General features: G+C 51.8%; 1 protein-coding gene across 1 annotated transcript; it reads right to left on the bottom strand.

Moving 5' to 3' along the window:
• Nucleotides 1-1,021: 1,021 nt before the first annotated feature.
• Nucleotides 1,022-11,691, bottom strand: ints3 (integrator complex subunit 3). Its single transcript, XM_041054093.1, has 29 exons — nt 11,371-11,691; nt 10,557-10,640; nt 10,252-10,335; nt 10,054-10,167; nt 8,829-8,913; nt 8,662-8,728; nt 8,383-8,524; nt 8,170-8,299; nt 7,437-7,534; nt 6,876-7,067; nt 6,707-6,794; nt 6,174-6,253; nt 5,883-5,974; nt 5,688-5,794; nt 5,454-5,573; nt 5,029-5,158; nt 4,856-4,910; nt 4,666-4,769; nt 4,412-4,576; nt 4,172-4,325; nt 4,018-4,086; nt 3,587-3,662; nt 3,270-3,383; nt 3,102-3,150; nt 2,835-3,002; nt 2,601-2,701; nt 2,452-2,524; nt 2,202-2,358; nt 1,022-1,584 (listed from the first exon to the last, which is right to left on the bottom strand). Exons 1-29 carry the CDS (start codon nt 11,452-11,454, stop codon nt 1,507-1,509), a joined length of 3,060 nt encoding a protein of 1,019 aa, XP_040910027.1. The 5' UTR covers nt 11,455-11,691; the 3' UTR covers nt 1,022-1,506.
• Nucleotides 11,692-11,907: the final 216 nt, after the last annotated feature.

An 11,907-nucleotide genomic window follows, 5' to 3' on the forward strand; every position in this document is an offset into this window, starting at 1 on the left:
TCATGGCCCTGCATCAGGGTTAGGGTGGGGGTGCTACCCCCCGTCACCGGGCAGCACTGAACCTGCTCAGGTCTGAGGCACGGTGCAGATCCAGGAGTCCTGGTCTGACCCAGGCCGCTTCGCCTCAGTGCCGGTGAGCGTGTGGTGGCCAGCTGAGTCAGTGATCCGGTCTGAGGGCTCAGAGGATCAACACACACAGCACAGCTGTGTGTGTGTGTGTACTTATACAGTACCATACTAAATTAAAGTAAGTAGAATAAAACTTAAGGCCTGATGCTGAGCTGCTGATTCACCTGAGGAACAAAAACTTCAGCTTCATTCTGATCCAAATGTGAGGACATGGGACAGTGGGCGGAGCCTGTGGACACCATGGTTAAGATCTACCTGCTGTCAGAGAACACCAAGGCGTCCACAAGCTCTGTGAGAGCACCTGCCACCTTCTGACCCCGCGTGCTGACTCAGGTTCTCTGCGTCGCTCACATCACACAGAAACACAGCTGTTGCCCTGAGTTACGGCGCCAACCTCACATCCTGCTGCGAGCTACAGAGACTCGACCAACACAGGAGCACGTTTCACATGTGTGTGTACACGTGTTACAGGTCACGCTCTCTGTGGTGTGTGACACAAAGACACACCTGTACGGTGTCTTCATGCTGAGCCAGGTGAGCTGGTCATTTTAAGGTTCTCAGTGATTTTCAAAGTAAAGGTGATTTTTAAATAGTTTTCCCTCTGAACGCTGTGGATACATCGCAGTATATTATGGGATGGTGGCAGTTATGGCAGAGGTATCGCCTGGATCACCTGGCTCACCTGGCTCTGGAGGAAACAGCAAACAGGAGGATTTACCTGTGTTTCTTTAGTCGGAATATTTTACCAATTCATTTATTTCTATTTCACCAAACTGAACAGAAACTGCACCAAACCACACGGGTCAGAACCTGACGTGGTCCATGTCTGCCCCGCCCCTCCCCCCGCCTCCCCTCTCCCCTCTCCCCCAGCAAAACACAGGTGACAGCCTGAGACAAAGATCAGTTTTTATATGAGGAATTCATCCGATAAGACGAGGTGCTTTTACTGCAGCAAGACAAACAGGAAGGAGCTGCTAAAAACTGCAGGAAGTCAGGACCCTCCATAATAAGAGTTCAAAGCCCCCCCACCCGCCCCATGAAAAAAAACAAAAAAATAAACAAACGACCGCACTCATCTTCCTCATTGTCTCTATCATCATCGTCATCATCAGGTTCCCTGTATTAAAATCAATCATCTCACTCCCAGAGTTTGTGGTTTCCTCCTCCCAGTGCATCATGGGAGTTAAACCGCACGGTGACCTTTCACCTGGTCAGTCCTCATCTCCATGGAAACAGCATCAGTCTCAGAGCCCCACCCCCCTGCTGCAGTCAGTGTGTGTCATTGGAGGGGGGCGGGGCCTCCTCCAGTGGTCAGATCGCTGGTTGGCTGGTGGTCTCAGCGGCAGCCGCCGTGTGACGGGTCAGAGGATCAGTCCGTCAGTCGCTGTCGGACCCAACAGCTGACGAGCCTTTCCTCTTCCTCTTGGGAGCTTTGGGCTTCGAGTCTTCCTCTTCCTGAAACACGGAGACGAACGATAAAACTAAATGTGAAATGAAGCAACAAAGGAACGGTTCCACACTCTCACACATGAACACACAAACATAACACGGTTCCACAGGAACCTCAGATCAGCTGTGGGCAGCTTCAGACCCGGAGCAGGCAGCTCTGCTGCTTCAGGGCTGATCTGGGGTCAGACTCTCAGTCTCTGCAAAGCACTTAAGAACATGATGGTGGAGACCAAGGTGTGGGACAGGTGGAGCAGAGGGACAGGCCTGTCCTGTGTCAAACTGTCTCAGGGCGGGGATTAGCCCGGGCTGTCTTCAGCAGGAAGGACAACTGCTAGACTGAGAATATTGTTGGACAATGGAGGGGAAGCTCCTGAACCCGACCGGCTTGTCCTCCGTACAGGAGGCAGAGATGGAAGACTTATCCCTCTGGACATATCTGACGCACGTCCAACTGAGAGGACACGCCAGAGCAAATACAGAAAATTCTAAAAGCATCACATAGCTCATGTATCCGAGGCTCCTGCTGCACAACACGCAACTTCCACCGAGACCAGGACCTGGACAGTGGCAGCCAGAGGAATGTTTCAGGCCGGGATCGAACCTGCGACGTGCACAGTACGTACCGAGGCGCTGCTGGAGCCGCTTTCCTCCTCGTTGTTGGTGGGCGGAGCCGCTCCTTTCCTGGAGCGAGGCGACGAGGCCGGAGCTTTACGACGAGACTTAGGAGGCTTCGACTGAGAGTCCTCGTACTCCTCCGCCAGGGCGAAAAGGTCACTGAACCTGCAGGAGGAGGAAGTGATCTCATCAGCACCTGTATGATGTCATCAGTGTGTGTGTGTGTGTGTGTGTGTGTGTGTGTGTGTGTGCGCGCACCTCATCTTGTGTGCTTCGTCACAGCTGGCCTGAACGTGCTGCAGAGCCTGAAGGATCGGAGTCTGAGTGAAGACTGACAGAGACACAACCGGTCAGTTACCCGCTGAGACATCATCAACAATCCGTCCCTACCTGTCTGTGCTGCTTACAGTTGTTCTTGGTGTTGCTCAGACTCAGTCTCAGGTTGTCCATGTGCTCCAAGATCTGTTCCAGGGTCAGCTGAGCCAGTTTACTGCTGGAACTGCGAAGACTGAACACAGAGAACCGCTTTTTATTCTCAGTCAGGAAACTGTCCAACCTGAGCCAGGGCTGGTCCTCCTGCCCTCTGTCCCTGTCCTCACCTCTCTGTCTCTGCCCTCCCCTCTGTCCCTGCCTGTCCTCACCTCTGTCTCTTGCGGGGCTGGTTGTTGTTCTTGATCAGCTGGGCCTTGATGTGTTCTCCCAGCGTGTCGTCGTATTTGGACGCCCAGTGTCTCAGGATGCTGGTGGTGAACTGGTCCTCGGGGTGACAGGGGCGGCTGAGGACCATCTTCACCATCTCCTCACTCGGTCTGGGACACACACAGACAGACATCAACGGGGAATTGAAAGCAGTGATCTGAAGTGGACAGAAACCTTTCTGAGGTGACGTGTCGTCCTCTGAGTCTTACTTTTCTCTGCGGAGCTGCAGCAGCAGACAGGACAAGGCCTCTGGGTGTTCTGGAGACACACAAACACACAAATCAGTTGTTTGTGTCTCAATAAGAAATCAGAAGCTTCACTCCGAGCCCAGAGGACTCGTCCATCAATCCGTCCACGAGACAAGAGTCGGTCCTCACCTTTGTATTTCAGGTGCTGCAGGATGGGAATGATGGTTTCCAGTGGGATACTGTGAGCCAGAAACAGCTGCCACGTACTGTACTGCTCAAAGGTCTCCCAGTCCAGAGACTGGACTGTTCACAGAGGGGAGGGGGAGGAGGGGGGGGGGGGGGAGGAGGAGAGGGAGGGGGGAGGAGGAGAGGGAGGAGGGGGGGGGAGGAGGAGGGGGAGGGAGGAGGAGGAGAGGGAGGAGGAAGACATGCAGTCAGCTGATGTCAGACACCTACACACTGAACTCTGCTGTGTGTGTGTGTGTGTGTGTGTGTGTGTTGCTCACTGAGGATGTTGAGCACTGAATCTTTCCTGAACATCACCAGGTTTCCCATCATCACATGACACATCAGCTCCTGTAACTACACACACACACACACACACACACACACACACACAGTGATATATCTGTCATGAGAATATTTATTGATATTTGATATTTAAATATTTCACTGCACTAAGTTTCTGACAGTTTCATCGATGTTAATCAGAGACACTGAGGATTTATGATGTCGTCACATGACATCATCATTTTGTCTCACATTTGTAAGTGAGACATTTGTTTTGTACAACAGGCAGGTGTAGGACCAGCATGCACCTGGGGCCTCGTGTACTAACGGTGCACATGCATCAAACTGCTGCGTACGCCATGTTCCACGCACACGACGCCATGTTGGTCTGTGCAGGTTAATCACAGACCACTCGTCCGTGACTCACCTGTGTGGAGTCGATGACAGCGACAATCATGTTGAGCAGCTCACCGCTTCGCAGCGTTTCATCTGGAAACTGACGGAAACAAACAGGTTCAGGTGACGTTAATGCCTGACAGCAGAGTGTGTGTGCGTGTGTGTGGGTGCGTGTGTGTGTGCACCTCAGAGTATATGGAGGGGGTGAGGTAGCAGAGCAGCCGGACATCGTCCTCCTGGCACGCCTTCATGTCCATCATCAGACAGGTGTGCAGGTCACCGAGAGCCGTCGCCTGAGCGAAAGACTCGTACAGCATCATCTTACCATTCGCCGCTTTACTGTAACACAACATACACACACACATTTTAACGTGTTCACCGCTCGCCGTCCGTCCTGCTCGCCGTCTCTGATACAGGTGGCTCACCTGGCTTTGAGGTAGTAGAGCAGGTGGTATCCGATCTTGGGTTGTTTCTGGTACAGTTCGGCCAACATGTCGAGAAGAACCGAGAACCCGCTGTTATCCTCCTGCATGGTGACCAGGTTCCTGAAGATCAGACAGACGGGTTTACACACCGACTCCTCCAGGGACCTGAGAGAGAGGGACAGAGCAAGACAGTGAGACAGACAGACACACAGATGGACGGACACAGACAGACAAACCGTTACGGACAGTCTTACTCCTCAGTGATCTCCTCTGGCAGGACGTCTCCTCTGAAATGATCCTTAAACAGTTCAGCCAGACAGGAAGCCAGAGCGGACATCTGCTCTGTGTCAAAGTCATCCTGGAACACGAGGACATGAGAGGACATGAGAGGACCCAGCAGAACACCACAGAACAGAGGACGAGAACGTGCAGAGGAGAACTCACCTCCAGGATCAGATCCACGATCTCCTGCATCACCTCACACTGAGTCTCTGTGTCGCTGAGGACAGAAGACGCCATCGTTATTAGATGTTCATCAGTAAACGATCAATAACGCCAGCGTGAGCTCCGCTGGGCGGGCTGATCTGAGGACCTGAAGGAGGACTGCAGGGTCTCACCTCGTTTTCTGCAGCTGCAGCACCTTCTCCTTCATGGTGTCGTCTAATTGGTCCAGCCAGGGTGTGATGTCAGCAGGCTCCTCCATCACGGCCTCTTTGATTGGATGGAACCTGAATTCCCGTTTCTTTCCTGCGCAGTAATTGGTTGAGAGGCAGTGTGATGTAATGGAGTGAGGTTTCCTCAGTGAACAGGTAAACGTGAGGGTTTCACCTGCAGCAGGTAGGCCACCCACACCTGGACTGGAACCTGCAGCTTCAGATGGCTCTGTCAAACTGGTTTGTTCCACTTTTAACTGGTTCTTTATTAAACTGGTGAGTAACTTAATCTGGTTTGACCTGATCCAGATTAAACTTTCATTAAAATCACTTCTCCTTCCGGTTTCACCTTGAACAAACCAGTTTGATCTGGTTCATCCCAGTCTCACCTTTGTTATTGATCTCCTCCTCGTCATCACTGAAGGCGGCCTCTGTGTTGTCATAGCAACCCTCCTCCTTGTCCAGGACGTGGTTATCCATGTCCAAAGAAGCAGCCTCCTCCATTTTCACTGCAGGACAGAGACGTTTGTTCCTGAGCTGCTTTTAATTTATACAAGTTAAACGTGCATTAAAGGACATGAATGGTGTGTGTGTAAGTGCGTGTGTGTGTGTGCGAGTGTCACCTTCAGTCGGGGGCGACGGCGAGCTGCAGAACTCTGGGAATCTCTCTCTGAGCATCGATCGAAGCTCTCGGTCCAACTTTGGGTTATCGAACAGGGGAGCGAGGTGACTGAGAGACACAGCGACAGATCAGTGATCACTAATCATTAATCAATACATCATGAACCAGTGCAGTGAACACGGTGTCTGCTTCTTACGCCAGCACTCTCTTCTCCATGATGAAGGTGAGCGAGTTGAAGACGCCCTGACGGACCTGAGACTCCAACGGAGGAAAGAAATGAGGGATGATCTGAGGAGGGAAGGAAAGGAAGGAAAGCAACAAGGAGGAAAGGAAGAGAGAAAAAGGCAGGATAGAGGGAAGGAAAGAGAGGAAGAGACAGCACAGTCGCTTATTTCACTCTCACTGTAGAAATGATTTTGTCCTGTCAGTTCTCACACGAGGCTCTGCTGTGTGTGTGTGTGTGTGTGTGTGTGTGTGTGTGTGTTACCCTGCACATGAAGTCCAGCAGCGTGGCGGTGATGGCAGGATGAGGCTTCATGGAGTGATGCATCACCAGGATGGCAGGCTCTGACAGAGCAGGACAGAACACAGGTGATCAGACTCTGACTCTGTGCTCAGGGTTAAAGGGCCGGTGAACACCTGTCCACAGCATGAACAGGAGGACACACCTGTCCACAGCATGAACAGGTGTCTCCTCCTGTTCACACCTGACGTTTCAAATATCCAGTCTGAACAAACTCAAGTGAACACGTCATTTGTTCAAATGAATTCAAGCACCACCCTCACTGTGTGCTGTAAAAGAGTGCCCTCTGCTGGACGGAGGCTGGATGTGTTTTTCACCTGCTGCTAACACACAGGTGAGCACAGGTAACATGTTCACTGTGACATACATTCAGTTTATGTGAAGTTAATATTCATTCAAACAGAAACACAGTGTGTGTGTGTGTGTATAGGCATCAACATTCACTGGGAACTATTCAGCCAGAGATGAATGAATGAATGAGTGAGTGAGTGAGTCACCTATGTTCATGATGCTGTCTTTCTCTGGGTTGAAGAACAGCCAATCATAGAAGAGCGCCAGCTTGGCGTTGGAGGCAGCCACATTTGACTGAAGAGACACATCAATCAATCGATTAGTTATTGATTTGAACTGATTGCAACATTCAGTTGACAGTCCGAGGCCTCCTACCGTGCAGGTGGTGAGCAGCCAGCCAATGATCGCCCAGCGAGGCAGGATGTCCGAGCTCAATACCTCATTGGACGGATGGACCACTCCACAGATGTAGCGAATCAGATCGCAGCGCAGTGATTGGCTCTCTGCTGTGGACAGGTACTGTCTCTGAAACCAGTCCTGATATCGCTTCTGCTGCCCGAAACGCACCTGAGCACACAGGTGAAGTACAGTGAGAGCGTGTACCTGCACGCCTGACATCAAACACGTCACAGTTACAACTCAGTGAGACGGTCCAGACAGAGTTCACGCACCCGGTCTGACCTCTGACCTGCTCTGACCTCTGACCCAGTGGAAACAGTCTGAATAATCCCTGTGGACTCAGAACGTCTGCTTTTAACTGAATGAATTCACGCAGCGATCATTATCTGCAGCGCTGCAGAAACAGTGTGTGCCATCTAAACCACATCAGACTGCTGGGTTTGCTGGGTTTACTGGGTTTACTGGGTTCGCTGGTGGACCCTTCCAGTCCACTGAGGTCTAGTCATGTGGACACAGAAGCTGTAAGTCGGCCTTTACCCTGGACGTCATGAACAGCAGCTTGGTCTCCATGTCCGGTGTGAGTCGACAGGCCAGAAACTTTCTGGAGGTCCGAGCCGTCAGCAGCTGGAGGACACCTGAAACACACATGAACACACCATGACTGCACTGACAGGCGTGTCAGACAGCAGCTGATTTATTTCTGTGGTCGGTGCTGAGCGTGGCAGATTATCAGCTGTAGATAGTTAACGTTCCCCGTGAAGCTTCAGTCTGCTGGTTAACGAGCTCTGACTCTGCCAAAGACGGTTTGTGAGTGAAGACTCCTCACTCTGTCACGTCTCTCTGTGTCTCTGTGGTTGGACAGAGTGGAGCTTCTTCTCCTGATCAGCTGATCACAGCTCGTTAAACACAGCAGACTCACTCTTCAGCTTTTCACGGATCAGATCCACACGTGGAGCCGGTTAGGCTCAGAGTTCTGGATCAGGAGCTCCAGGATCTGGATCTCTGGGTCTGTATAAATAAAACTGAGGTGAAACTCAAACTTCAGTTCTAACTTCAGTTACTGACACACGATGGAAGACGAACTTCATCAGATCCAGACTCACTAAAATGTTGCTGACCTGGCCTAAACTGGACCCACATGTTCTCAGAGTGTCACTGTTCCTGATTCACTGCTTCAGACACAAACTGAGCCACAGCTGGATTAAACTACGTCATATGACCTTCAATAAAACCTGCGACCGTCAAACCAGCACATGTGAATGGGTTTTACCGGTGAACTGGGGACTGAGGACTTGTGGGCTGTGCAGCAGGTCTCTCCACAGCAGCTCCATCTCCGGGATCCGAGCGACGTTCTGCAGCAGACGAACCAGATCTCTGCCGATGATCAGACACTCCATGAACTACAGACGCAGAGACAGGGTTATCAGGGTAACCACCAGGGATACAGACAGCTGACGTCCCTCCTTCCCTGTCCCCTCCTTACCTTCTCCCTCAGCATACTGAGGCAGAAGTCCACCTCTTTCTGGCGGAGAGGCAGCAGGTTTGGCGCTCCGTGGTCAACAATCAGGCGGAGGTAGGTGTACACTGACATCGCTATGAGCATCCCGCTCTTCAATACCCACTCCCTGCAGAGACAGGATATATTCAGCTGCTTCACAATAAAAGCCCTCCAGCTGCTTCACAGTACAGTACTCTCTTGTTTACACTCAGAGCGTGGCGCAGTCTAATTTACCAGATGAAACAGACGGAGACGGAAACGTACTTTTGCTCCAGCAGGATGTCCAGGACGCTTTCAGCCAGCCACAGGTTCTTCGTGGAGATATCTCCACCTGAACATGAACACGATAAAAGCCCAGCATTACTCCGACCGATTCACAGCCGATACTTAACAGCATGAAACTGAACCGTGTGTGAATGACAGCGTCTCACCTGCGATCTGTTTCAGCAGCGTCATGACGACGCCGTCGGCTCCCATCACCCCACTCTTCACCAGCTCTCTGACCAGCCACACCAGCTGCACACACATCAGCTTCATCAGTATCACATTACACTCAACCTCAGTCTGCAGAGGATTTATCCAGGTGAGAGCGCGCCCACAGGTTTCCACCTGTCCCTGTGTGTGTGTGTACCTGTGTGTGTGTGTCCCTGTGTGTGTGCACCTGTGTGTGTGTGTACCTGTGTGTGTGTGTCCCTGTGTGTGTGTGTGTCCCTGTGTGTGTGTGTCCCTGTGTGTGTGTGTACCTGTGTGTGTGTGTGTACCTGTGTGTGTGTGTCCCTGTGTGTGTGTGTCCCTGTGTGTGTGTGTCCCTGTGTGTGTGCACCTGTGTGTGTGTGTACCTGTGTGTGTGTGTCCCTGTGTGTGTGTGTACCTGTGTGTGTGTGCCTGTGTGTGTGTGTACCTGTGTGCCTGTGTGTGTGTGTCCCTGTGTGTGTGTGTGTACCTGTGTGTGTGTGTCCCTGTGTGTGTGTGTCCCTGTGTGTGTGTGTACCTGTGTGTGTGTGTGTCCCTGTGTGTGTGTGTCCCTGTGTGTGTGTGTCCCTGTGTGTGTGTGTCCCTGTGTGTGTGCACCTGTGTGTGTGTGTACCTGTGTGTGTGTGTCCCTGTGTGTGTGTGTACCTGTGTGTGTGTGTGTCCCTGTGTGTGTGTGTCCCTGTGTGTGTGTGTCCCTGTGTGTGTGCACCTGTGTGTGTGTGCACCTGTGTGTGTGTGTACCTGTGTGTGTGTGTACCTGTGTGTGTGTGTACCTGTGTGTGTGTGTACCTGTGTGTGCCTGTGTGTGTGTGCCTGTGTGTGTGTGTGTACCTGTGTGTGTGTGTGTACCTGTGTGTGTGTGTACCTGTGTGTGTGTGTGTACCTGTGTGTGTGTGTGTCCCTGTGTGTGTGTGTCCCTGTGTGTGTGCACCTGTGTGTGTGTGTCCCTGTGTGTGTGTGTACCTGTGTGTGTGTGTGTGTACCTGTGTGTGTGTGTCCCTGTGTGTGTGTCCCTGTGTGTGTGTGTCCCTGTGTGTGTGTGTCCCTGTTGGTGTGTACCTGTGTGTGTGTGTGCCTGTGTGTGTGTGTGCCTGTGTGTGTGTACCTGTGTGTGTGTGTACCTGTGTGTGTGTGTCCCTGTGTGTGTGTGTACCTGTGTGTGTGCACCTGGAGTTTGTTTACCTGAGTTCTTGGGACGTCCTGCAGTTTGAGGAACTTCTCCATCAGGATCTGGTTGATCTTCACCAGGACCACGTTCATTCCGTCTCTGTTGACCAGTGTCAGGTCTCTGTAACACTGCCCCCGCCCCACACACAGTGATGTCAGAGTGATGTCAGAGTGATGTCATACATTAATAATGATGATGCAGTGGTGTCTCACCCTCTGAGCTTGGGCTGGCTCTGTGAGGACCAGAGTGAACAGACCCAGACACACCTCTTCATGCTGCTGCTGACCTTTACATACCTGAGGGACAGGTACACAGGAACTTAGACTAAAAAATAAAATAATAGCACTTTGGTACTGCAGTACCAGTGGTTTCCATGGAGACAGTGTAGTATGTTTATAATTAATTAATTCTCAGCTAATAAAATATAAGAAGGACGCAGGACCTGAGCATACAAACAGTACAGTGATACTGCAGTATTAGCTGTGTTAGCATTAGCAGTACAGCGTGTACTTCTTACGTTAGCAGTGAGTGCGTCGTTGGCCTCTCTCTCTGACAGCCCATTGGTCAACGACTGGACGATCCCAGCACAACGCTCCAGTCTCTGCGCACACACACACACAGACACACACACACAGGCACACACACACACACAATAACACACACACACACACACAGGCACACACACACACACACAGGCACACACACAATAACACACACACACACACACAATAACACACAGACACACACACACACACACACAGGCACACACACAATAACACACACACACACACACAATAACACACACACACACAGACACACACACACACACACACACACACACAGTGCTTCGTTAGATGCTGACAGACCCTCAGAAAATAAAACACATTCATGCGTCACACAGGTGTACCTCTCTTACAAGTCTCACTACTTTTGACATGTGAGACACAACCACGGCGCATGCGCACCTGTCACTTTTCATCCATATGTTTACGTAGGGTTAGCATGCTAGGCTAGGTCAGGTGTGACTTTAAACCAACGCCGTGACGTCTTTCAGTGGTCAGTCACACTCGAGCCACCTCACCTGTCTCACACCACAGGAGTAAACCTGCAACACCGTGTTCACACATGAGTCTGTGTGGCCGTGCTATGCTAACGCTGCTAGCCCACTGCTAGCCGTGCTAACTAGCCTAGCCTGGGTGATAAAATGGTTCCATGTCTTTGTTTAAAAACAAACTCTCTTCAAACTCCTCATTTCCGCCTGTAAACTGCCTATAACCGGAGCTATCCCGGGTTATATCGGCCCTCTGAGTCGTTAGCCCAGGTCAGCCTACCTCCTCCAGTTCGTCTTTAGCGTCCAGCGGGGTGGACACCAGTAGCCGGCCCTGCGGCTTCGCCTTCGCCGGTGCAGGCTCCATCTGCTCCCGCCGCGCCTCGCCGGGCCCCGCGGAGCTGAGAGGGGCTGGAGTGCCTGTTCAGAGGGGTTGTAAGTGTTTGTGTCGGTGTACCGGAGAGTGTGGTGCTACCGTCAGTGTCGCAGCCTGCGTGTGACACGGTCCAGTCGGTAAATGTGTGTTTATAAAACTTATTTCGGGGCAGCGGCGACTCTCAGTCCCGCGCTGAGACTCTGTCCGAGAACAGCAACATAACGGACATCCGCACAGACCGACCGGAGGGACGGGGGCGGGGCGACAAGCCTGCTGACCAATCATGTTACTGAGGCTTCTGAGTGATGTGAGTGAGGACCAGTGACACGAGAGAAGTTCTGGAGCCAATCCCCGGCCCGCTGTACCTTTCAGAGCTGGTTCATCAGACCTGTTATCAGAGCCCAGGTTTGGATCAGTCCGGGCCGAGTCCAGGACTTTATCATT

Source organism: Toxotes jaculatrix, chromosome 13 (assembly GCF_017976425.1).
Source record: "Toxotes jaculatrix isolate fToxJac2 chromosome 13, fToxJac2.pri, whole genome shotgun sequence".
Lineage (NCBI taxonomy): Eukaryota > Metazoa > Chordata > Actinopteri > Toxotidae > Toxotes > Toxotes jaculatrix.